The sequence below is a fragment of the Populus alba genome, chromosome 19 (assembly GCF_005239225.2).
Source record: "Populus alba chromosome 19, ASM523922v2, whole genome shotgun sequence".
Classification (NCBI taxonomy): Eukaryota; Viridiplantae; Streptophyta; class Magnoliopsida; order Malpighiales; family Salicaceae; genus Populus; species Populus alba.
Window position 1 is genome coordinate 19,854,560 of NC_133302.1, and position 27,995 is coordinate 19,882,554.

The 27,995-nt window shown below is 33.2% G+C and overlaps 3 protein-coding genes across 3 annotated transcripts; all 3 read left to right on the forward strand.

Annotated features, from left to right (window-relative positions):
- The first annotated feature begins 1,166 nt into the window (after positions 1-1,166).
- On the forward strand, positions 1,167-3,879 carry LOC118038516 (protein ACCELERATED CELL DEATH 6). Its single transcript, XM_035044892.1, has 5 exons — positions 1,167-1,902; positions 2,007-2,569; positions 2,778-2,828; positions 2,952-3,014; positions 3,259-3,879. The coding sequence occupies exons 1-5, from the start codon at positions 1,167-1,169 to the stop codon at positions 3,877-3,879; spliced, it is 2,034 nt and encodes a 677-aa protein (XP_034900783.1).
- A 6,825-nt stretch (positions 3,880-10,704) lies between these two features.
- Positions 10,705-13,662, forward strand: LOC118038515 (uncharacterized). Its single transcript, XM_035044890.2, has 5 exons — positions 10,705-11,531; positions 11,725-12,203; positions 12,419-12,493; positions 12,609-12,671; positions 12,982-13,662. Exons 1-5 carry the CDS (start codon positions 10,790-10,792, stop codon positions 13,660-13,662), a joined length of 2,040 nt encoding a protein of 679 aa, XP_034900781.1. The 5' UTR covers positions 10,705-10,789.
- An 11,126-nt stretch (positions 13,663-24,788) lies between these two features.
- On the forward strand, positions 24,789-27,987 carry LOC118038485 (protein ACCELERATED CELL DEATH 6). The gene is made up of 5 exons (XM_035044858.2): positions 24,789-25,440; positions 25,550-26,103; positions 26,209-26,268; positions 26,507-26,584; positions 26,878-27,987. Exons 1-5 carry the CDS (start codon positions 24,822-24,824, stop codon positions 27,601-27,603), a joined length of 2,037 nt encoding a protein of 678 aa, XP_034900749.1. The 5' UTR covers positions 24,789-24,821; the 3' UTR covers positions 27,604-27,987.
- Positions 27,988-27,995: the final 8 nt, after the last annotated feature.

Consider the following 27,995-nt stretch of genomic DNA (forward strand, 5'->3'; position numbering starts at 1 on the left):
TAAATAAGTTAGAAAACCATATTATTGTTACTGAGAAATAACTAAAAATCTGAAAGCAGAACGGAAATTAATAAAATCCAAATTAAAACAATAAATTCAAAAAAACTATAAAAAATAATAAAATTAGAAAACACAACAACTTTTGGAATTAATTCTAGAAGATCCAACAGTGTAATAAGTGACTTGATTTTCTATGATCAGATTTTTCAACATGACTTGATTTTCTTTTGGATTTAAACTTATTCATAAAAATAATTTCTCTATGATATATTTCCATCTTGTTACTACAAATCTCCATCCAAAAGCTCACAACTTCAGAATCTGCAAGTGCTTAGGCAGCATCAACAATTCTCTTAATTTCGTCTAATCATTGGAATGGTAAGAACTCTTGGTATCATTGCTGGCGAATCAAATTGGACCTTTCTTCACTTTTTCGTACTATCTTCTGCATGCAGAAGGTGATTTTCTTTGTATATCCATGCACATTAATTTACATAATTTCTTGCATGCAAAATTTAAGTCCTTTTGCTAATTAAAGACTGTAAAAGAATCCACAAAGTTGGATAAATTAATGTCGCGCGTCTCATCTCATTGTTTTTAGGCCTTCTTTTTCTACTTTCAAAAGATCACTCTCCTTGTTAAATGTTAATTATTTTATTACAGGGATGGTGTTGTACGATGATTCTGTTAAAGCCTTGCTTCTTCTTCTTTTTTAAGATTATCAGTTTGACTCCTAAAGTGATGGCTTTAATTAGTTTAATTAAGGCCAGCGTGTGTATTGTTTGAGCCCGATTGCAAACACTGTGCTTGGATTCTAAGTAAGAGCACCATTGCTCTTTTTGAGTTCTGGAAATTTCCCTCCATTTTTCTATTCACTTGTATGCTAATAACAGCTCCTTTAGCCATATTCTATCAGCTGGTTCCTCTCGAGTTGAGGCAAGGTATTGATGCAGATGAATCAGAGTGAACCTCACTTCACTTTCGATTCTATTCATCTATAGCCTACGGGTCTCCTTCTATAAGTAGAAGAGCAGCTTGGTGGCAACAACAAAGCTAATTCAAGAAATAAACTGTCATCGTTGCACTAAAAACCTTCTAGAAAGCCTCTCATTTCCATTGTTTGCAACAATAGAGCCACATCCAAGAACCATTTCATAATCAGAGTTATGGAATTATCGATAAACATATCCGGACAAGCCTCGAATCAGAGAGATAAGAACTTCCGAAAGTGGAAGTCTCAGAGTTTCCCATCACAAATACCACGTGATGATGACCCAAAGAAGATGATGGATAAGGAGTTATACAAGTACGCAGCAGAAGACAAATTTGATGAATTATTTCGTGAACTGCGTCGTGTTTCATCAGCGGAACTATCATCCATCATTTACACCCAAGTTAGCCCCTCTGGAAATTCATTGCTTCATGTTTCAGCGAGACATGGAAGTAATGATGCGACAGAGCTCCTTCTTCAGCACTTTCCGCTTCTAATGACAAGGAAAAACTTCCACAAAGATACTGCACTTCATTTAGCAGCCGGAGCTGGACAGCTGGGAACTATTACAGTTCTTATCAACCAGGCAAACGGCCATGGAGAAGCCAGCGACTTTTCTAGTTTTTTGGAGATGAAGAATGATAGGGGAAACACTGCTTTACATGATGCAGTCATTAATCGTCACTACGAAGTTGCCCGTTTTCTGGTTTCGGAAAGCTCGGAGCTTTTATATACTGAAAACAATGAACGTAAGTCTCCCTTGTATCTTGCAGTCGAGAATAGCATTGACAAGCGGAGTGATGAGAAGATGTTCACTATTTTTATGGATGCTATACCTGTTGATGTTGATTTACTTAACAAGCTAGAAGGAAAGTCTCCTGTGCACGCCGCCGTCCAAGGAAGAAAGAGAAGTAAGATGATTTTTTTTTTATTTCTCCATATATTTTCCCTTGTATCTTGCCAGTGTTTCTTTCATTATTTGATCAATTATTCATTTGTTTTAAATTAATTTCAGCAATATTGGAACAAGTCGCGAACAAAAAGCCAGACCTTTTACGCCGGAAAGATGAGAAGGGGGGGAATCCACTTCATTGTGCAGCATCCATGGGTTATGTTTGGGAAACTCGATTCCTGTTCGATAAATATCGTGATGGTGCAATCCAGCAAAACGATGAAGGCAACATGCCTATCCATGTTGCTATCAAAAAAGGCGATGTTGACGTAGTTGATGCATACATTTCCAGGTGGACTGATCCAGCAGAATTTCTCAACAGCCAAAGGCAGAACATTCTTCATGTCGCCGCAGAGAGTGGAAGGCATCTAGTGGTGAAGTATATCCTAGGAAATAAGAGTCTGGAAGCACTTATAAATGAGCAGGATCTGGATGGAAATACACCTTTGCATTTAGCATCAAAGAATGGCCGATCGATTGCAACATTTACTCTTGTGCGAAACCCTATTGTTATGAAACGCATACGGATAGCCAATGGCGAAAACTTAACACCATATGATGTTGCAGAGAAGCAATCTAAAATAGTGGGAGCAGAATACTCAGGTGAACCAATTCCGAACGGGAAGGTATTAAGTAATAATTGCAAAACTAAACTACTTTGGCCTAGATGAAAAAAGCAGCAATCATTCGACTGCTACATACATCAAATCAATAGGCATTTAGCTTAATGGTGCTTCTATAAAATACATTTCAATGTTTTTTGTTTCCTTTTCCCTTGAATCATATAGAAATCAGCAAACAAAAAATATCTTTCTCAAAATTTTCTTGGTGTAGGACAACGATGCAGAGATGCTACAAACAGAGGACAAACCAGATCATGGAGTGGTATCCCATTTTCTTTCATTCATTTCCTTTTCTTTTATGAGATAACTTGTTCCATAGTCTATTTTTTCGGTTCCTTTTCCGAAAACCATACGCATAAAAACATCTTTTGGTTTTTTGATGTAGGGAAACCCAGTTGGTCCAGATGTCAGAAAAGGAGGGAAGGAAAACCTAGATTATTATGGAGTTGTATGTCTTCTTCTTCTTCTTCTTCTTCTTCTTGACAAAAAATGAAGCAAGAGAAAACTAGATTAATGGTCTTCTTCTTCCGGAAGGAAAAACTAGATTATTATGGATTTCTATGTCTCCTCCTCCTCCTCGAAGAAATTATCCTAGACACTTCCTAACTAGCTAAAAAGAAAACTTCTGACTGCATATTTTCTTTGTCAAATAATTTATAGGTTATATATCTCTTTTATCTGTTGTTTTCCAGATGATGACATTATCGATCTTGCATTTCTGGGCCGGCCCTAAGAGTTCCAAAGTAGAATATTTCCGGATGAAGAAAGAGGAAATCAAGGACAGGATTAATTCTCTACTTGTTGTAGCCGTACTCATCGCAAGTGTAACATTTTCTGGTGTACTCCAACTTCCTAAAAGTACAGACCAGCCTGGAAGTAGAGCTTCTAACATCACCCCCAACAATATCCAGAACCAGGGGATATCAGAAATAAATGAAGGCATCCTAAGGAATGTTTATATTTATTTTGACATGCTAGCCTTGAATGCCTCAGTCATGGCATCGATAATCCTTTGTTGGGCTCATCTATATGATGTCATATTAGCAGCACAAGCAATTTGGGTGGCATCGATTTTAACAGGTGTTGCTATCTACATGATGTGCATAGCATTCGTCTTTGCCGTTGCTATTGATGGAGGCAAAAGCTTTGCCTTCTTCGTTGTCACCATTGCCTCCGGTGGAGTGCTTTTTCTTTTCCAAACCGTGGTTTCTATTCCATTGATTATTCCGCCGAGTGCTTCACGTTACATCTATCTCCCAATTTTCTACTTATATTTCCTTTTCGACTGGTTGTATTTTAAATCGAAGAATTGAGAGAAGACATAACAACAAACGGCTTCTTGATATGATGCTCTTCGGATCGGTGGATTGTGTGTGTTTAATCGTCGTAAAAATTTAATGTGTTGATTGTATTAATTATTTGATATTTGTATTGTTGTAATAATTTGAGTTTATTGAATTCCATGGAAATGTACGGCTCCCGGTGAGCATTTTCTTTATTGAATAAAATAAAAGAAATGTTTTTTACTAATATAAGTAATTTCTCTATGCAAATTAATTAATGTGAAATTATGTTAGCATTCCAAGCAAAATTTAATAAACAATATTTACTGTCCATGAGATGCACTCTCTTGATCTGAAGTTCAGAAAACAAAAAACGTTTTCTTCGTAATAAAAATAAACAAATTAACAAAAATTAAAGCTTGCGCTAAGGGAAACACCACTTTGCATGATGCAGTCATCATGAGCTGGCAGAATTAAGTTTCCTACCAGAGGAACAAGGAAAACAAGTCTCCTTTGTTCTTGGCAGTAGAGACTTGCAAACTACCTTTTAACTCTTGAAAGAATTCAATTTCAACGGCAGTTACCCTTATGTTTGCAATCAAGAGCAACATCAAATCTTTAAGATTCAGCCATCGGATGGTCCTGCACTTGATTTGTATTAAAATTCAGTCCCTAATACGTAAAGAGAGGAGAATCAAACTTTAGTCTAAGATCATGACAATGCAGTCCTGCTATCATGGTGTCCCCTTGTTCTTCCTTATAAAGCCACTTTGTTAATAGTGATAACGACTCCCTACATGGACAAATAATAGTAATTATTTTCCCTAGATGGGCCAGGAAAATAATTAGATTTCTTTTACTTGATTCTTTTTTTTTTCTTTCAATTTCTAAGGTGAATAAAGATTTGTTTTAAGGTTGTATAACAATTTATACATGTCTTTACAAGCTAAAACAATGGAGAAATGAGGTTTGGGAGGCCTAATCCGATGGCCTCCAATTCTTCAGCAACCACAATGCAGCTCCCAAACAACACTAGGGCTCACATTTTATTTTTATTTTTCCTCTTAAGCTGGCGTCTAGGGCCCAAAGGCATGCACTTGTTTATTCTAGACCCTTGGGCGTCGTCCTATTGCACACCCAGCCCATCTTTCCTCTCTTATTTTCCTTCTCTTCTTTAGGCTCGGTTTGTTTGCTGGAAAATAGTTTTCTTTTAGAAAGTGAATTCCGGGAAAGTGAATTCCGAAAAAGTACTTTTCGATGTTTGATAGTGCAATGAAAAATGAGTTGAAAAACACTTTCCAGTGTTTTGTTAAGTCATGGAAAATGAGCTGGAAAATAACTTATTAATATTTTTATTTTTCTCAAGTTTATTAAAATAATGAGGAACAAATCTTACAAATTAAAAGTTGAATGAGAATGAAATTGAAAAAATATATAATTTCATAAATTATTCTCAAATAAAATAAATAATAATCAAAATAATAGAGATCAAACCTAAAAAATTAAAAAAAATGAAAGATGAAGAAATTAAAATAATAATAATCAACATTTCATAAATGATTTCAAATAAAAATAAGTAACAATCAAAAGAATGAGGACCAAATTTGATAGATAAAAATTTTCAATAAAAATATGATAAGGAAAAAGCAAATAGCAATTATAAAAATAAGGACCAAAGTTAATATAAAAATAAAATTTTAAGAGATGAAATTGAAAAATAAATATTCAAAAACAAAATCTATATAGCAATCAAAAGTTTAAGGATCAAATTTGATATAATCAGTAAATAATAACATTTCTAATTTTTTAACAACTTCTGGAAAGTGTTTTCCCCCTAAATTTTTCAAGAAAACACTTTCCTGAAAACCAAGCTAAATTTTCCTTTTATTGGAAAGTGTTTTTCATTGACTAACTTTTCTACTGGCAAACAAACACAAGAAAGTTTGGAAAGTGATTTCCTGGAAACCATTCTCCGGAAAACAAACACAGCTAAAGGGAAAATACTTTCCTGAAAACCAAGTCAAATTTTTTCTTTGACTGAAATTGACTGGAAAGTGTTTTCCATTTACCAGAAAGTTTTTTCTGTTGACCAATTTTCCTAATGACAAACAAACACATGAAAGTTTGGAAAATGGTTTCCCGGAAACTACTTTTTCGAGAAACAAACATGGCCTTACACTGTTATTTTTTCTTTTTTATTTTTTTAAAAATCAAAATTCCCAATGAAAAAAACTCGTTTTTATTTGTATAATTTTCATTAAATAATGAAGTTATTTCCATCAGATGCACATTTTCATGACGATAACGAAAAATAAATCTCCTTGGTTTGATTTTATAAATAAATAAATAGTTGCATTTACATGATATAAATTAAAAAACATATTATTTAAATTAATTACTTTTTGGCATTATTGAAAAATTGTATGCGAGTATGAGTGGTACTTCAAATTTACAACATATTTTTTATATGATTGAAGTTTTTTCCTTATGATATGCGAACATTTTATATATAAAAGAACCTGAAGAACAACCTAAATACCATGAGATGACTTCAAAGCTGAATTTTAGTTGAATAAATAAATAGAAACCATTTTGCATGATCACATGAAGAAAAAAAAAAAGCAAAGCTTACCGATTTTAAATGGGGAAAAGCCATTTTTGATAATCTTTATACATGGCTAAATATATTCTTCTTAGTTCATATTAAGCCTAGTTTATGTCGTAAGCAAGGGGCAACTATTATAACTCCTTTTTAGGTTATTCCCCTAAAATTTACCTATTTGGATAGGACTAGTAGCTTAATTATACCTCTATTGTACCTAAAACTAGAGAGACAAAGTGAATTCAATTTCAAAATAAATGATTATTGGATGAATCTGCATAAAACTTAAGTCTAGGAACACGATTAGATTTTTAATATATCAATTTGATTTAATTATGGGCCAAATTAAAAGTTTAATTATGTTTAAGAATCAATTTGGGTCAAATTAAAGGATTTAATTAAGTGTAAGGACTTAATTATAGTTTAAATGGGTCAAATTAATTTTATTAGATACTTAATTGATAAAAATTAAGTTTGGGAGTCCAATTTGAGCTTAATTGAGAAGATTGAAATTTTAGAGGACCAAACTTGATTTTTACAAAGTTAATTGATTGAAATCAAGGGTAAAATTACAACAAAATCAAAGTTTATAGTCAATTAGAGGTTAAATTGAAGAAATTTGTAGCCAATGATCTTTTTGGAAAAGATGCCAAATTATAAGAACTCAACTGATTGAAATTTGCTTGAATGACTACTTTTTAGGTTCATTTAATGCTTCTTCTCTCCCACTAAAATGGGCAAACCATACACCACCACATTGTACTACACCCTAGAATATGTCTCACCAGGTAACTACTCCTATGGTCGTCGCGGCGCAGTCCCAAAAAAGCCAACTCAAGCAACCTTTAGCTACCAACCTTTTTAGTCTATGATTACTCCTTTAACCCAATGGTTGGGATCCTTCCTAGTTGAATCAAGATCCAAGATTTGTTTCCAATAAAAATAAAGTGTTTCTTTTCCACCCCTTGTAAATAGAGGTGGATTTCAAACATTGATTATTAAGAAATCAGAGTGCAAAGTGAGAAAAAAACCAGCCTCTTTAAGCATTTTCAAAATTGTTTTTCTTTCTTTCCCTATTGCCACACCACCTCCTACATTTACCAAAACAACCATCAATTGACCAAATCCTCTCCCTTAGCACCATTGTGATCGATAGCTCCTCCTTTAGCACCGTCGTGATCCAACAACAACCACCATCTCTAACAACCTCGTTAGTTTCTACTTCTTCCTCTCCAGCAATGTTAGCCTCTCCACCCCAGCCTCTTTAGTTGCCACAACCCCATGTCAGACTTTCAGTAGCGGCTATCACTCCACCTCCACACTTGGTAACTTTCTTGTTTTCCTTGCATTTACCCTCTTCCCCTACTTGCATTCCTTTCCTTGTGCATATAGAATATGAAATAATTCACGTCTTGCAACTATTGATTTTTGCCATCAGATCCAATAATAGGTTGGATTCATTTCATTTCAACCTAGATGGTTGGAACAAGTCAAGCCCAATATTAAAAAAAGAAAAAGGAGAAGGATGTTGGGCTGACAATAGGCCCAATCCGACTAAGTTAGGTTGGACTTGTTCTAGCCTGACCCAACATAAAAAAAAGGTTGGTGGGCTGTCAATCAGCCCAACCTAGTCGGGTTGGCCCTATTTCAACCAAGCCCAAGTAAAAAAAAAAAAAAAAAAAAAAGGTATGTTGAGCTGTTAGTCGACCTAACCCAACTTGACCGGGTTCTGCCTAGATGGATGCGTCGGGTCTAACCCACTTAATAAATAATATAATATAATAATATTAAAATATTAGAAACATATTTCAAAAAAAGAAAAAAAATTCAAAAGGGCATTTTAAAAATATTTTTGGGTCCCTTGCATGTTTTCTAAGTATTTTGCATAATATCAGGTCGTAGAATTATATTGAAATATACAGATCCGGTATTAAAAAATATTCGGTGTTCACCGAAGCTTTTTTAAAAAGAAATTAAAAAAAATTAAAAAATTTAAAAATAATTTCCTCTTTCCAAAAACACAAAATATATTTTTGTCTTTGTGCATACGACCAAATCCTAAAAGTTTTTAACATAAATTTTCTAGATATCATAATTGATATTATTTTTAACATGTTTTTTTTAATATAATATAGATATCGTAATTGATTTATAATTATTCATTAGGGTTTTATCAAAATATATAAAAAATCTTATTTTAATTAGTTTATGCTAGCTAGGACTTAGCTATGATGAAAACTTATATATGAGTGTTACATCAATTTTACAACATATAGTGTCACCAGTGCAGTTGAAGTGTTGTTTGTAATTGAAGTTATGCATTTCTATGATAATAAATGGCATACAACCTGAACTTTGGAAATAGGATTGAAAGGAAAATCATGAAAGATGGAAAATCGGGGACTTGAGATAACCTAAAGGTTACTTAAATTCTCACACAAGGAGAAAAAGAATAATCTAGTAAAGAGTGCTCTAAAAATAACTTATAATTGTTTAAATAGGCACTAAATAAATCTAATTTGGAAAAGAAAAGAAACCCTAAAATAGTTTAAAAATAATAATAATCTAAAATTATCTGATAAAATAATAAAAATTCAAAGACAACATTTTCTAATACTATTTTGAGGAATTCCGGATTTCATTGGCTAAACATTTTGTTTAAATTTTAAATATGAGCATAGTTCAATTATGATTCAATAATGCTTATTTTTGTTAAAAAAAAATTGTTTGACAAGTTCAAACCTTTTTTTTAATCTAATCTATAAAAATATATATTTGCTAGACATTAACTTTACGCATGATATATATGAGAAAAGTATTATTAAAAAAAGTAATATTGAAACACTCACTCCACCTTGGATGCTACGTGCTGCACGTTCATCACAATTTCTATTTAAAAAGAAACGAATGGTGTAAAAGAATAAAGCAATGTAAAAAAATGAATTGCATTCAAAAGGACCAACCAGAGGAGATGCTTTCATGAGAAAAAAGAGAGAAGCAAAGAAACCTGATAACCTAAAGAATTTTTCTTTGCATACATGTGATCCACGCGGAAATTATGAGGAGAATAACAACATAGAAAACTCGATTAGCAAAAATTATTGTAAATATAAGCTCTAAATTCATACTTTATTTTAAAAAATAAAGCTAAAGAAGTCTTTCTCTTGAGAGATTTCAAGATATTTTAAATAAGTTAGAAAACCTTATTATTGTTACTGAGAAATAACTAAAAATCTGAAAGCAGAAAGGAAATTAATAAAATCCAAATTAAAACAATAAATTCAAAAAACTAGAAAAAATAATAAAATTAGAAAACACAACAACTTTTGAATTTAATTCTGAAGATCCAACAGTGTAATAACTGACTTGATTTTATATGATCAGATTTTTCAACATGACTTGATTTTCTTTTGGATTTAAACTTATTCATAAAAATATATGCCAAGCCTTTCAAATAATTTCTCTATGATATATTTCCATCTAGTTACTACAAATCTCCATCCAAAAGCTCACAACTTCAAATTGGAAGGGTAAGTACTCTTGGTATCATTGCTGGCGAATCAAATTGGACCTTTCTTCACTTTTTCGTACTATCTTCTGCATGCAGAAGGTGATTTTCTTTGTATATCCATGCACATTAATTTATATAATTTCTTGCATGCAAAAGTTAAGTCCTTTTGCTAATTAAAGACTGTAAAAGAATCCACAAAGTTGGATAAATTAATGTCGCGCGTCTCATCTCATTGTTTTTAGGCCTTCTTTTTCTACTTTCAAAAGATCACTCTCCTTGTTAAATGTCAATTATTTTATTACAGGGATGGTGTTGTACGATGATTCTGTTAAGGCCTTGCTTCTTCTTTTTTAAGAATATCAGTTTGACTCCTAAAGTGATGGCTTTAATTAGTTTAATTAAGGCCAGCGTGTATATTGTTTGAGCCCGATTGCAAACAGTACTGTGCTTGGATTCTAAGTAAGAGCACCATTGCTCTTTTTGAGTTCTGGAAATTTCCCTCCATTTTTCTATTCACTTGTATGCTAATAACAGCTCCTTTAGCCATGGTGAAGTTTGTCCTGATATATTCTATCAGCTGGTTCCTCTCGAGTTGAGACAAGGTATCGATGCAGGTGAATCAGAGTGAACCTCACTTCACTTCGGATTCTATTCATCTATAGCCTACGGGTCTCCTTCTATAAGTAGAAGACCAGCTTGGTGGCAACAACAAAGCTAATTCAAGAAATAAACTGTCATCGTTGCACTAAAAACCTTCTAGAAAGCCTCTCATTTCCATTGTTTTCAACAATAGAGCTACATCCAAGAACCATTTCATAATCAGACTTATGGAATTATCGATAAACATACCCGGACAATCCTCGAATCAGAGAGATAAGAACTTCCGAAAGTGGAAGTCTCAGAGTTTCCCATCACAAATACCACGTGATGATGACCCAAAGAAGATGATGGATAAGGAGTTATACAAGTACGCAACAGAAGACAAATTTGATGAATTATTTCGTGAACTGCGTCGTGTTTCATCAGCGGAACTATCATCCATCATTTACACCCAAGTTAGCCCCTCTGGAAATTCATTGCTTCATGTTTCAGCGAGACATGGAAGTAAAGATGTGACAGAGCTCCTTCTTCAGCACTTTCCGCTTCTAATGACAAGGAAAAACTTCCACAAAGATACTGCACTTCATTTAGCAGCCGGAGCTGGACGGCTGGAAACTATTACAGTTCTTGTCAACAAGGCAAAAGGCCATGGAGGAGCCAGCGACTTTTCTAATTTTTTGGAGATGAAGAATGATAGGGGAAACACTGCTTTACATGATGCAGTCATTAAGCGTCACCACGAAGTTGCCCGTTTTCTGGTTTCGGAAAGCTCGAAGCTTTTATATACTGAAAACAATGAACGTAAGTCTCCCTTGTATCTTGCAGTAGTCGAGACTAGCATTGATGACAAGGGGAGTGATGAGAAGATGTTCACTATTCTTATGGATGCTATACCTGATGATGTTGATTTACTTAACAAGCTAGAAGGAAAGTCTCCAGTGCACGCCGCAGTCCTAGGAAGAGAGAAAAGTAAGATGATTTTTTTTTTTTTTATTTCTCCATATATTTTCCCTTGTAACTTGCCAGTGTTTCTTTCATTATTTGATCAATTATTCATTTGTTTTAAATTAATTTCAGAAATATTGGAACAAATAGCGAACAAAAAGCCAGGCCTTTTACGCCAGAAAGATGAGAAGGGGGGGGAATCCACTTCATTGTGCAGCATCCATGGGTTATGTTGAGGAAACTCAATTCCTGTTCGATAAATATCGTGATGGTGCAATCCAGCAAAACGAAGAAGGCAACATGCCTATCCATGTTGCTAGCAAAAAGAACCATGTTGATGTAGTTCATGCATACATTTCCGATTGGACTGATGCAGCAGAATTTCTCAACAGCAAAAGGCAGAACATTCTTCATGTCGCCGCAGAGAGTGGAAGGCATCTAGTGGTGAAGTATATCCTACGAAATAAGAATCTGGAAGCACTTATAAATGAGCAGGATCTAGATGGAAATACACCTTTGCATTTAGCATCAAAGAATGGCCGATCCATTGCAACATTTACTCTTGTGCGAAACCCTATAGTTAAGAAACGCATACGCGTAGCCAATGGCGAAAACTTAACACCATATGAGGTTGCAGAGAAGCAATCTAAAATAGTGGGAGCAGAATACTCAGGTGAACCAATTCCTAACGGGAAGGTATTAAGTAATAATTGCCAAACTAAACTACTTTGGCTTAGATGAAAAAGCAGCAACTATTTGAATGCTATACACATCAAATCAGTAGGCTTTTAGCTTAACAGTACTTCAAAATAAAATTTCAAAGTTTTTTTTTTCTTTTTTCTTTTTCCTTAAATCATATACATAAACATCTTAATTTCTCCAAATATTCTTGGTGGGTTTTTTTGCTGTAGGACGACCAAGTTGATCATAAGAGTGAAAACAATGGAGAGAAGCCACAAACAAAGGACAAATCAGATCATGGAGTGGTATGCCTTTTTCTTTCATTCGATCTTTTATGACATAACTAGTTCCATATTCTATTTTTCAGGTTCTTTTTCCTAAAATCATGCCTATAAAACATCTTTTGGTTTTTCAATGTAGGGAAACCAAGTTGATCAAGATGAAAAAAGTGGAAGGAAGGGAAAACTAGATTATTATGGAGTTGTATGTATTCTCCTTCTCCTTCTGCTTCTTCTTGTTCTTCGTCATCATCATCATCCTTCTTTCATTTTCTTGTTATCAGAAAACTAGTTGCAAATTTAATTTTAAAGATTCCACAATATATGAAACAAATGAGCTTAGGTATGATATTTGAGATAAATTACCGAAGTTACATATGATAATTTAATATTTCGAATTTTAACTAACCCGGACACTTCTTAGCTAACTAAAAAGGAAAATTCTGAAAACATATATTCTTTGTCAAGTAATTTATATATAGTTGGCTCATCTCTTTTTACCTGTTGTTTTCCAGATGATGACATTATCGATCTTGCATTTCTGGGCTGGCCCTAAGAGATCCATAGCAGAATATCTCCGTATTAAGGGCAGGCCTCTACCAAAAGAGGAAATCAAGGGCAGGATTGATACTCTTCTTGTTGTAGCCGTGCTTATCGCTGGTGTAACATTTTCTGGTATACTCCAACTTCCTCGAAGTGCAGACCTGCCTGAAAGTGGACCTTCTAACATCACCACCACCACCACCAATAGTACCCAAAACCAGGGCATATCAGCACAAAATGAAGGCATTCTAAGGAATGTTTATATTTATTTTGACATGGTAGCCTTGAATGCCGCGGTCATGGCATCGATAATCCTTTGTTGGGCTCAACTATATGATGTCAAAGTAGCAGCACATGCAGTTTGGTTGGCATCAATATTAACAGGTGGTGCTATCTACTTGATGTGCTTAGCATTCGTCTTTGCCGTTGCTATTAATGTAGGGAACAGTTTTGCCTTCATCGTTGTCACCCTTGTCGTCGGAGGAGTGCTTTTTCTTGTCCAAACCGTGCTTTCTGCTCCATTGATTATTCCGCCGAATGCCAACCAAATCATTGAAAGAATTGCTTCCCCATGCCTCTATTTCGTGTTCTTCATCTGTTATTATGCTTTTGAGTCGCTGCTTTCTAAATTTAGCAAACGCAGTACGAATTAACAAAGGGGAGCCACAATAAACAAAGTCTTCCTGATATGATGCTCTTCGGATCAATGGATTTTGTGTTTAATCATCGTAATAATTTCATTTTGTTGATTGTAACAATTATTTGATAATTTTATATTTGTAATAATTTGAATGTGTTAAATTCTATGGAAATGTACGGCTCTTGGGTGAGCTTTTTCTTTGATGAATTAAATAAAAGAAAAGTTTTCTCCTAATATAAGTAATTTTTTTAACCAAATTAATGTGATACTATGTTAGCATTCCATGCAAAATTTAACAAACAATTACTGTCCATGAGATGCACTTCCTTGATTTCAAGTTTTTTTTTTTTTTTAAATGTTTTCTTTGTGATAAAAGATATAAACAAATTTTTAGCCTATACCTAGATATTTCAATTTTGTTAAGTTCTTGTTGGTTGGACTTGTAGAAATAAAAGGTTTTGAGCATATGAGTGAGAATCTGACACTAATATGTAAGAATTTGATCCAAGCACACAATGTGGATGGCTTAATATATATTTTTATGAACCAATGTGACAAGTCTAACATAAAAAAAGGTCTAGTTGCACCATGCTAAGTTAGCACCTTAAAACTAAGATAAAAGAAGATTCGACCATCGGATTGAGTTTAAATTTTTTCAAGTGATTCTGTAAGTAGTTTTCCATTAAAAAGCCACTTTGTCGTTTATCAGACTGTTGAATATCCTAGAATTAGGCCTAGAAATTGTTGTTGGGTCCAATTTTGTTGTTTTTCTAGGATTTTTTGAATTCATTATTTTTATTTTGGATTATGTTTTAATTTCCTTAATGTTTTCAAAATTAAGGTTACTTCCTAATAGAGGTAGATTTTCCTGGCCTATTAAGGTCTTATAAACCCCTTGAAGGGCAACCACCACATACTTAAATTTCAAATAATAAAATTGTGAATTTAGGGTTTATATTTGCAACCATTTTTGCTCATTAAAACTCTTTTGTTTTATATGTTATTGATATCCTATTAGCTTCATCTTGTGCTAGTTTGTATCGGAGCCCAACAATCCTAAGCTTTATAGTGCTTGTTGTGTGTTTCAATTTCATGGATAATTGTTAGTTTGCTATGTGCTGCCAATAACCATGATAGAAAGAGGTTTTGAAGCCAGACATGGCTAAGGGGATGGGGAGTCTCCTATTCAGAAGATAAAGGTCCAAGAGCTTTTTATGGTGGACATGTAAAGACAAATTATAAGATTTGAGTCATCGATTAAAAGAGAAGGAACAATAAGAATAGACCTAGGAAAATGACCATGGGCTTTTGGCTAGTGCTAAAAACCAAAGGCATGATCAAATGAGACAACCTTGTGAAATGAAAGAGATCAAATATAGGGGGGATTTCAGGTTTTTGCATCAAAATCCCTAAGTTTTCCGGAACTTTATAGGCAAAGAAGTTCATAGACTAGTTGAATGAAGTTAACAAAGTTTGTTAGTGTAAGAAGGTTTTGAGCAGACATGAGTTAAGTTAATCACAATCAAACTAAAGAGTTGGATATCTGCCTAGTATGAACGGTTGAAGTAGACGTGAAAAAGATAAGAAAAGTTGAAAATCAATGATTGATACAAGATGAAGAAGAAGATGAGGGAGCACTTCTTCCTTTCAAATATTCCTAAACCTTACACTGGAGGCTTTACATGCTAAAATAAGAAAAAAGGTAAGTTTGTCATTGATTGTATTGATGATTTCTACTAGTTAGTAGCTCTAAATGATTAGCAAAAACTAAAGAATAATTAGTGGCAAGGTGTCTGAGTGGTTTGTGGTAGTCCATATAGGATGTATTATGTATCTAGTCTTTATAGATAGTTTGCGAGGCCTATTAGAGGGTCTTCGATCATAGTAGAGAAGCAGCAAACTGCTATGGCTGTTAGGATAAATTTTTTACTAGGAATTTCTAATAAATAAGCCTACAAATATGAGTGATCCTAAGTATAATGATGACTTGGGGGCAGTGATAATGAGATTTTACATGGAGATTGTGATATAACTCTTGTTATTAGAAAGAGTTTGTTATAGTTCAATAGTAATTTAGAAGAGGATTGGTGGTGTAATAGTATCTTTCATTTTATGAGCATCGTTAAATAAAAGGTTTGCACCTTGATTATAGACAATGTTAGTTGCAAGAACATAGTGTTTGCAAAGGCAATGAAAACTCTTAAAATGATAACTAAAAATCATTTTAAGCTGTATAAAACTAGCATGGTTGAATAGAGATTTTGAGGTAATTATTGGCAAAATACCGCCTTGTTTTATTTTTCATTAGACAAAAACATTTTAATAATATTTGGTGTGATGTTGTGTATATGGATTTCTATTAAGGAGGCCAAGATAATTCAATAGAAGTATGATGTGTTGTAACCCAAATTTTGACCCCCCATTTTTGTATATATTTTAAAAAATTAGAAAACAAAATCTAAAAATATGTCTTTTAGTAATTTTAGTTAATTTTAATCATTTCATTATTTTCTTCTTTTTTATTGAATGTTTTTGTGTTAAAAAATCTTGAAAGACATAAAAAATACAAAACAAATAAAAATTACAAAAATAAAAAATATATCTAGGTTTGAAATTGGGTCGATAATCGAACATCATAGGTAAAAACGAGGTTCAATAATTTTTTGCTCATAATTGAGATTTGAATTGAAGAAATTATTTGATTTAATTTGGCTAAAGTTAAAAGAAATTTAAAGTTGAAGGATGATTTTGAAATAAATAGCCAAATTAGAAATCATTGAAAGGCTTAATTGAAGAAGAAAATCATAATTGGAAGTTAGATTAATCAAAATTACATAATTTTGGAACCAAGAATGAATTTGCAACATATTATTAAATCTAGAGATCTAAATTGATTCAATTAGAGACACAATTAAAAAGAAAAATGAGATTAAGAGATTTTGAGAAATCAAGGACTAAATTAAAACTAGAAAAATCAATTAATTCAATTTAGGGTTTAAATTGAAAGAAATTTCAAAATTAAACATCTTAATTGAATATAATTAAAAACAATGAAAGCCAAGGACTGTAATGAGAAGGATAAATATTTTGAGAACCAATTAAATCTATTTACATAACTTCATTTCAGTCTAATTTATTCCAATTGGGTCCAATTTAATTAAACTGACTTAATTCAATTCAGTCCAATTGTTTTTAATTGATTCATTTGAGTCCATAAGTTACCCCATACATTGCCCTATATGCTAGATATCTTACACAAGATTGACTTGAGTCCAGGTTTTAGTCTCCTCACTCGCTAGCTTATAGACTTATTCTCAATAAAGTCAAAGAGCTTTAGAGGCAGGATGTGAAGCTATTAGATAAGGGTTACATTCAGAAAAGTATGAGTCTATTTGTAGTCTTAGCTCTCCTAGCCTTAGAAATCTATGATTTATGGTGTTTGTATATTGATAATCGAGCTATTAACCAAATCATAGTAAAATAAAGATTTCCAATACCATAGCTAGATGACATATTAGATAGGTTGTTAAGTCCTAAGTTATTTTTGAAGATTGGTTTCAAAAGTGGTTACATATAAGAATCAAACTTGGAGATGAGTGGAGGAAAAACTTTAAAAGACAACAAGGGTTATACAAATGGATGGTTATGCCATTTGATTTATCTAATGCCTCTATTTCATGATATTCATATATCAGGTACTAAGATCATTCATGGGCAAATTCATTGTGGTTTATAACCCCAATCTAGAGTCTTATTTAGAGCATCTACATGTTGTTTTGACACTTTAAATAATAAACAACTATATATTAATTAAAAATATATATGTTCTTCATTAGTACTACTACTTTTTTTAGGCTTTATTGTGTTTGTTGAAGGGGTTCAAGATTATCCATCTAATATTTCTACAATTATGGAGTGGTCAACTCCAATGAGTATTCATGATGTTCAAAGCTTTTATAAACTTGTATCTTTTTATAGGAGATTCATCTAAAACTTCAATTCTATTATTGCACCTATTATGGAGCGTTTAAAAGGATACATTTAAGTGGACAAATAAAGCCAAATTCAGCTTTCAATTGATGAAGTAAAGGATGACTAAAGCTTTTGTTTTGACACTTTTAGATTTTGAAAAACTATTTGAGGTAAACTTAATGTATCTGGGTTAAGCATTGAGGGGGTTCTTAGCCAAGATGAGCAACCAATTTAATGTGAAGTTATCTAGCTCAAAAGGAAACTACTCAATTTATGATCTAGAATTTTATACTATTATTCAGAGTCTTAAGTATTGGCGACATTACCTAGTAAAGAAGGAGTTTATCCAAATCACAAATTATGGAGCTCTTAAACATATAAATAGGCAACTTAAGTTAAGTCATCGGTTTACAAAATAGGTGTCATTTTTACAAGAGTTCACCTTTCGTTAAAAAAAGTGGTTAATGTCCTTAATATACAGGTTATTATGCTCAGTACTATGTGCACCTAAGTGATAAGGTTTGATGCTTTCAAGGAGCTGTATTCAAGTAATTCATCATTTAAACAGATTTATGCTGAGTTGATGGATGAAGGTAAGCGATATAACTTTGTACTTATGAATGGTTATCTATTTCATGATTTGCAGCTTTGTATCCTAGATTGCTCCTTACATAAACATATCATCTGTGAATTGTATTGAGGGACACTTTGAGTAGGATAAGACATTAGCCCTAATGTTTGTAAATTATTATCGACCTAAGTTGTTTGACCATATATTTAATTTTATAACGAGATGTGTTGTTTCTCAAAGGTTTAAAGAAACCTTAACAAATGTTGGACTCTCTACTTTATTACCTGGTTCTTGATGCTCTGTGGTTGGATGTCAGTATAGATTTTATGTTAGGTCTACTCCGTACCTAATAAGCCATGGATTTTATTTTTATTGTTGTGGACAAGTTCTTAAAGATGGTTGTTTCGCAGCCTGTTGAAAGACCATGGATACAACATTAAAAGCCTACCCCTACTTCAACAAGGTGATTTGTTTACATGACATTCCTAGGTTCATAACTTCATATAGAGATGTGAAGTTTATGAGTAACTTTTAAAAGATTTTATGGAGTAAGATAGGAACTCAACTAAACATTGATAGTGTAAATCCCGAGAAAAAAAAATAAATAAAAAAATCAAGGCTAGATTAAATTTAAAGGAAATAAACTAAACTAGAAAGAAGTGGGGGCAAAACAAATACACTTAAAGAAGATGGGGCCTAAATGCAAATAAGAATAATTATAGAGCATAAGTACTCCTTTGGTCACAAAAGAAAACAGAGCTGGAGATAACGTAAAGAAAGAAAAGAGGGAGTTTTATGTTTATTTTTACAAACCATCCAAGATTAAGGGTTGTAGGTAAAATAAAACACTGGTGGGAAAGGGGTTAACAAAAGGAGAAGAGGGAAGGGCCGGCTGCCATTAAAAAGAAAAAAAAAAAAGAGGGATCAAAACTTTGATGTGTATCGGGAGGGACCACAGGTGTGGGGCAACAACAACAGCAGCAGCAGGGGAGTACGAATAGAGTTTCTATTTCAGGTAGGTGAATCGCATCTATACTTCCTAGTTAATTTCCATAATTTATTTATATTACCAATGTGAAATGTGCATTTCTGAATGTATGGGTATTCAAGGTGAAAAGTTGTGTAAATTGCCAAATGATGAAATTATCATTGACAAAGGAAATATGAGAAGTGCGAATTGAGACGTAAACTAGCATACATTTAGTGTATGTTAGGATCCCGGATAATGGGATCATCATGTAAGGACTAACATACATTTAGTGTATGTTAGGATCCCGGGTAAGGGGATCGCCATAATTGGACTAGCATACATTTAGTGTATGTTAGGATCCCGGGAAAGGGGACCACCATGTATGGGCTAACATATATTTAGTGTATGTTAGGATCCCAGATAAGGGGATCACTTTGGAATGACTCATATGGAGTGATGGTGATGGTACCGGTGATATTGGTATCGGTAATGTGATAAGCAAAAAGAAAAAAATGATCATGTTCAATCTCTCATAGAGTCTATAATGAAGGTTGAAAGTGGTAGAGGGAACAATTAATAATAGTTGGACAAGGAAGGGATTATAATAATAATAAAAAAAGAAAACTAGAAGGGAGAGGCAAATGAACTATGAATACATGTTACTTTGTTAAATTGTTAGGTGTTCATGTTGTCATATTTATTGTAATATTCACCTTTCAATAATATGTATTTTGTTTCAGGATCATCCCATGCACGACAAGAGTAGGTCCTAGCTTATGCTCCTTTCTTGTAATCTAGTTTCTAGGGAGTATACCCTTGTAGTTTGTAAATATGAAAATGTTTGTATAACTTAATTTGTATAATTAATGTTTAAACTAGACTGAATGAATGTAACCATGTAGTTCATGTAATCATGCTTATGCCGATGTAATTATACTTATTTATTTTTATCCATCCATAATGATATCTTGTTATATAATGCATATCGTAAATATTGTGGTTGATAAAAGTGGGTATAAGTGTGGAAATTGAAAACTCATGATGATTGGGTCAGGAATTTAGTTAGGAGATGCGAACTATTAGAAATGTAAATAAATTCATGTCAATAACCTCGGACCTTCCGGTATCATGAACATATATGTATATATATATAAAAAAATAAAATTATTAAGTGTTTTATTTCGATTGATATGAGATTGTCGTTTATCCCGAAATGAGGGATGTTACAGATAGAGCATATCATCCCAGGCATATAGGCAAATGAAGGTGTTTAACCAAGGCCTTGGTAACTTATTGCGAAGTTTAAATGAAGATAAGCTAAAATAGAGGGATCTAACCTTCTTGCAAGTAGAGTTTGCATGTAATAGATCTTGAAATTGGACTACCCAACTAAGTCCATTTGAGATCATCTATAGACAAAACACTTCTAGAGTGTTGGAGTTAATGCATGTCCCTCGTATTGAATAATTAAGTGTCCAAAATGATGGTATAACAGATTACTTACAGAAATTTATGGGATTTTTCTCAAACACCACTGTCAAAGATTGACATACATTTACCACTCAAAGATATTTATCAACGTCTCTTCAATATCGGACGTGTTACCCTAACTTCATTAGATCATATAAAATCACCATTTCCTAAGTGATACAATCCAAATGAAAAATGTGAATGTCATAATGGGATCCTCAACCACTAAAAAACAATTACAAGAATTACAAGTATCAAGTCTAAAAGCTTTTGACCAATGAACAAGTTGAGTTTGTAAAGGATAATAGTACCTATTACATTGTCACTAGACCATCCTCAACATATCAAGTGATTGAAAATGCTAGTGAGACACATATATTGCTAGAGAAGCTGATCTAAGAAGGGTGTTGCATTGTCAATCATTTTTGTTATAGAACTTTGTTGTCAATGCTTTTTTTTCCATGTTTGTTGGGGGGGGTCACATCCCATCTTTTAATGAAATATGCATTTTCTTCGTATCTTTTTTTTTTTTTTTGAAATCAATAGATGTTTAGCATTTTTACTCTTGACCGTGAAAAAAAATTGATTAAACCCAAAGGTTAATCATATAAAATGCTAAGAATGCATTGACCCTTCTGATTTATTTCATGGCTCAGTTCAATTGAAAACCAATAAAACTTTTACAAAAGTATCAAGGAAAAAAAATAGAAATTCAAAGATTGAGGACCAAATTAGAGAATATATAATATTTGGTAAATTAGGATTCAATGATGAAATTGAAAATAAATAAAACTTCTACAAAAAGACCAAGACTAAAAATGAGAATTCAAAAGAATATGGACTTAAATTGAAATACCAATAACCAAGAGGGCAAAACAATGATTTTTGGGGAAGGAGAGAGAAAATAAGGGGAAAAAAGTCTCACTGACAACAAATCGAACCATAACCAAATACATGCATCGGACCAACATGAAGAGGATACTATAACGCTTCCAAAGACATGACAAAAGGGTGTTTTTAGAGGCCGAGAGGCACAACACATGCCAACCGAAGAGCACAGATGCTTCTCATATACCCTAGGGTCTGCCACACGCGCACATATTTTTTTCTCTTAAATTTAGCTAAATACAAAATTGCCTCTAAGCTGACTTTCTAATTATAAAAAAACCATTATGAAAACCAAAAATACCTTTGACCTTAGGCTTTTTTTTAGGGTATTTTTATCGTTTTACTTTACATTTTAATTGTTTATTATTGATTATATTTGATCAAATGTCAAATTGCCCCTTGGCTTAAATTATAATAACAAAAAAACCATTGTAAAAATACAAAAATACCCTTTGACACTAGGTTTAAATTTTTTGCTTCTAAATGTATTATGATTGTTTTATTGTGCGATCAAAATTTAAAAAAAAAATACTTATTTATCCCTGGTCAATATAAAAATGACAAATGGTCAGGTGGAAAACTTTAATACCCTTTTAAGTCAATGCAAAGTTTTTTTAGTATAACATAAAAAAACATCATAACATTGTTCTAGTGAATAATGCAGGTTTGAAGTTACTTAGATTGTTTTGTTAATTAGGTTGTTTTGTTGATAGTTATTGTAGTAATAATTAACTTGATTATCTTCTGGACCTTGATTGTTGTTTCCTATTATTATTAATCCTAATTGTCATAACATTTTAGTGATGTATAAGAGCAATTCATTTTGACTAATTCCTAGAAACTGTTTTATGTTTTCTATTTTCTTAATAGAAAGAATAGTTGGAAAATCAAAAGCATAAACAATAAATGGCCAAAATCGAGTGAGTAAATTGATGCTAAGATTGAGGTGAACGAGATCAAATGTTAGTGTATATACATTTGTAATGAATATTATTTAACTTTGAGTTTTTGTTGCTTAATATAAATTTTATTTGCATAATTGGTTTGTATTACCATTAATTTATATTATTTTTTCTAAAAAATTTTAAAAAAAAAATTACACAGGGATTTACCGACGGAATAACTCCGTCAGCATTGGACAGTGTCTGCCACCATCACCAACGAATATTCAGACGGACAGATTCGGTCGGTATTCCATCCCATCACCGACATATTCACCGACGGAAATAATCCGTCGGTATAAACTTACCGACTAATTTACAGACGGAAATATTCGGTCGGTATGAAATATCACCGACACTTTTACCGACGGATATAGTCTGTCGGTATTTACATATCACCGACAGAAAATATTCCGTCGGTATATTCCAAGCGGGAAACTTTTTTTTTTTGCGCGCACGGTCCGTCGGTAAAACCGTCGGTAAATGTTTTTTTTGTATTTCCGACCGATATAGCGACGGAATGTGGAATCACCGACAAAAGTTATTCCGACGGGAGTATTCTGTCGGTAATATAGTCGGTAAATAATTTACCGACGAACTTTCTATCACACACCGACGGAATATTTTCGTCAGTAAAACTGTGAAATCTTGTAGTGTATTGGTATAGGACTCTCGGGAAAATCAGAACATAGCATTCAATTAGGAAAAAGGTAGAAGGGTCCAAGGACATTGGATTTCAGAACAAAAGGGTTTTCATTAATGAACTTGAAAATATTTATTTATTTATTTATTTTGTGATAAGAAATATCATTAAACTAGTATGTGTGGGTCAATCAATACTAAAATAAGATCAAAGTAAAGTGAAAAAGAAGAAGGAGAAGAATAAAATTGATAGAATCAATAGGTAAGACAGGAAAAGAATAAAGTTACAAACTTGTGCAATTCAAGCTGTGTGCAACCAAAACATACATTAATATCTTATATATATTCAATTAACATTTACAATTTTACAAGTCAAGAATCCATCTTTTTTATATAATCATGCGATATATATAGTTAAGAAATAAAAACTCTCATTTAAGTATAAGCTCTTTTCTTCATCTATTTAAAATATTAAATCAGGATTTCACCGCAATATATTTGGTTCATGTAACTTTCAAACCACCAAAAAAAAAAAAAAGGTTAAGGGTGCTGTAGTGTGTGTAGGCATATATATATATATATCATTGTTCGTTATTGTAAGACTATGTGAATCATTAAAACTAATATATTAATCATTAAATTTAATTTTTAAAATTAGAAAAAATATCCACTATATATTTTTAAAAAAATATTATAAAACTCGATTTTGCTCTCAAAATCCCGGTAACATTCCCCTTTAATATCAAGATAGCATTTAAAATTGTAGTAGTTATTGCTTTTCAAAATATGTTTCGTTTGAAAATATATTAAAATAATTTAAAAAAAAAATATATTTTGATATCAACATATCAAAATATTCAAAAACACTAAAAAATTAATTTAAAACAAAAATAAATTTTGATTTTTTTCAAAAGCACAGTGCCACCATAAAAACAAACACCCTTAAAAAAAAGTCTTAAAATATACAAAAAATTTTAGATATGGAAGGAAAAATATGCAACATCAAATTTTCAAGTGGTTAATTTGTAAGATTTTATAAAAATCCAAGTGTTAATGAATTTTACCTCTAATTTAAAACCATCTTGATATTTGTGGAATGGTTTAAAATTTTAGATTGTATATTTCTTTCACAGCCATTGTGCATCATGTTATTTGAATTTTATATAATTCGACCAATCACGTGGTGTATATAACGTGAGATATGTATCAACAAGTGTAATTTTAAGAAAAAGTACGAACACATAAAAGTGGTTCTTTGTTTTCCTAATTATTTCTTAATTCTTTTCCTAGTTAGGCCTTAGCGTTTTAATTTAATTTGGTTTTAATTAGTTAGATCAATTTAGTGATTATTTAAATAGCTTTGTAGCTTATTCTTCTAAAATAGTTAAACACACACACACACACACACACATATATGTGTGTGTGTGTGTGTGTGTTCAAGTTAAGAATAAGCACAATCGTCAAGGCTTTTTCCTGTTACCGGACATTATTCCCTTTTGCTTTTCTTGTTCTAGATGCTGCTCTAACCATGGTCATTTGCTTTCTCTGTTGCTATGTTCCATGGAGAACAAATGGGTGGAGTCTTGGAGTACTCAAAGTATATCCATACAAGTGAAATCAAAGTAACCTCACATCACTATATATTCTACTGAAATGCTTCCCAGTCTATTCAAATAGAAATCCATTCAAGTACAAACTCTATTTCTTTTTCTTTTGCAATGTGTCCCGTAGAAATAAACATACAAGAAAATTTGACCACAAGAGATGATGATCAAAATGCATTCATGGATCGTTACTTGTATGAATATGTGAAGGAGGACAACCTTGTGACCTTTAAGAGCTGTGTTCAGAAACATTCGCCGGATAAGCTAGTGACTCCCTCTGGGAATTCACTCCTTCATGTAGCCGTAAGCTATGAAAGTGATAATATTGCAGCTTATCTGGCAGAAGAGTTTCCTTCACTAATCACCAGTCAAAACGACCAGGAGGACACAATCCTTCATGTTGCTGCCAGGGAAGGAAGGCTTAGTAATACAGTTAAAACTCTGGTCGGATCGAATCCCTGCTTGGTGAAGTTGAAAAATAGAAAAGGAAACATTCCTTTGCATGATGCAGTGATCAGGGGTGATAAAGAAGCTGTCGCGTGGCTGGTATGCAAAGATCCAGGAGCGGTCTATTACAACAACAAGACCACAAACAAGTCTCCATTGTACCTGGCTGTTGAGAGGGGCCACAAGAATGGGATTCTTGATGATCTCCTGAATATGGAAGCTTCCTCTGGCACGCTACGAGAAGGAAAGTCCCCTGTTCATGCAGCCATCGAGCAACGTAACAAAGGTGATCACAATGTGTATCTATGCTCATTAGAAAATGATTTACATAAAAAACATTTCTTGCAAATATATCATCGCTATGTTCATTGGCAACTAATTCTTTTGATTTTCAGATATATTGGAAAAAATTGGAAAGGCAAAGCCAGAGCTATTACGTTTCAAAGACAAAGAGTTGGGAAATTCCCTCCATTATGCATCATCCATGGGTTATCTGGAAGGAGTTCGCTTCCTACTACAGAAGTTTCGTGATGGAGCAAATGAAAGAGACAAAGAAGGAAACTATCCTATCCATCTTGCATGCAAAAATGACTCTGTTGATCTAGTAAAAGAATTTATGAATGTCTTCCCATATCCAAAAGAGTTCCTCAATACAAAGGGGCAGAACATTCTCCATGTAGCAGCTGAAAGTGGACAAGGCAAAGTGGTTAGGCACATACTCAAACAGGATCAGAAGCTCATCGAACCACTGCTAAATGGCATTGATGAGGATGGAAACACACCTTTGCATTTGGCAACACAGTCAGGCCAATCCAATGCTGCATTTGCTCTAGTGCGCGACACCCGCGTTGAGCGTTCAATTGTCAACAATGCAAACAAGACACCGTATGATATTGCTGAAGAACAATCTAAAATTGCTGTGGATCAATATGAAAAAACAGATGAAATGGTACACTAGTTGATCATCATTTAGCAAGATCCACAAAAGTATATATTTTAGGAGAATAATTTATTTAATATTTTTGTATCTGTGCTAATTACTCTTTGTTGCCAGCTTGCTGAGGAACGAAAGCAGTTTGATTCAAAGAACAACACCCCTGCTGACGGGACCCAGGTATAAGAGTTCAAATGATATGTTCTTCGCTTGCATTTTAAATATTTTGGGTAAAGATATGTACTCGATATTACAAGAATATTTTATCAAGTAATGGAAACAATCAAGCAAGATCAAGAGATGAAAAAAACTCAGGATTTAACACCTAACCGTTTAAGGTTTTTGAGTATAATGATGTCATGTGATTTGAACAATTATCATTTATGCATTTCTTCATGATTTCTATTTTCTGAGACAGGACAAAGCAGTTGATCCAAAGAAGCAAGATAAAAAGAAACCCTCAAAGGATTACAAACTGCTAGATTATTATGGAGCGGTATTGTTTCTTTTCTTCTTTCCTATACTTTTGGGTTTTGATCTTTTCGGTTTACGGAAGAGGTAAGACTTTAAGAAAGAAAAAAGATGGCTTCTTGTGTGTCTTGGTTTAAAAGTGGTGGTGAGCTACATGCTTAACTTGTATTCTATAGTATTCAAAATTCTGAAACCATTCCAGAATTTTGCTATCTTGCGTCCCCAAAAAGGCATTTCAAGGCCAGATGCTTTTGGATAATCTTCGAAGTGCGAAAAACTAATAAAAACCATTGAAGTTTTTTTCCTCTTGCTATGCAGATGACAACATTATCGATCCTATACTTCAAAGCCCGCCCAAAAAAATCCCTACAAGAGCATTTCAGTAGTTCTCAAGGCAAGCCACCAAGGAAAGAGGAAACAAAGAGCAGGATACAGAATCTTCTTGTGGTAGCAGTGCTTGTTGCTGGTGTAACGTTTTCTGGTGCTATACAATTGCCACAACTAAAGAATATCAGTAACTCAAATGAACATCATCATGGCTTCAACATCACTAGCACTGTCTTCCATAACAACACTGCCTTCGGCAGTCCTACTGGTTCATCCCTTCTGGATGGCTATTTATGTCTTGATGTGTGGGCTTTGAATACCTCTGTGGTGGCAGCTATAATCCTTCTTTGGACGAACTTGAATGATGTCAAATTTGCACCATTTGTCGTTTGGTTTTCATCCTTAATGGTTGGTGGAGCTATTTACATGATGTGCTTGGCGTTCTTTTTTGCTGTGAGCATAGCATTAGGTGGATCCGATTATGGAGTGTTAGCAATCATCATTATTGTGGTGGGGATTGTGTTTTTCATTGCTCAAACATTGCTTTATATTCAATGGATTCTTCCACCATCTGTCAACCAAATTCTTGAAGGAATGCTCTCGTATTATGTCTACTTCCTCTCGTTTCTCTTTCTATTCTACAGTTGGAGGTGGCTGCCTGATAAACTCTCTGAGCTCAAGAAAGGGAGAACAAGCAACGAGAGAAACTCACTTTGATCTTCAACAGATGTCAGGATTTCTGGGATTTTCCTCCTCTAAAAGTTGTTGGGATCAGTAAGACTATTTGCAATTGCAATAATGAATCGAATGTGTCTGTACTACTTTCCTTTATTCAAAGCAAGTTCGTTGATTGTCCAAGAAATACTATACTAATGCCAGTGGTTTTAAATATATCTGAGAAGGGTTTTTGTCTCGGAGATCTGGATTCAAAATTGTCTCTCCCACTAGTGCTTCCCAGAGTTCTTCGCGTTCTTTATCAGTTTATCGTTCTATTATCTTCTGCGTAAAGAAGACGACTAGCCTGTCCACTTTCCTGTTCTGCCTTAATTTGGAGTTGCCATAAATTATTTCAAAACTGTAAATCAATATTTTTTGTTTCAACTCCAAAA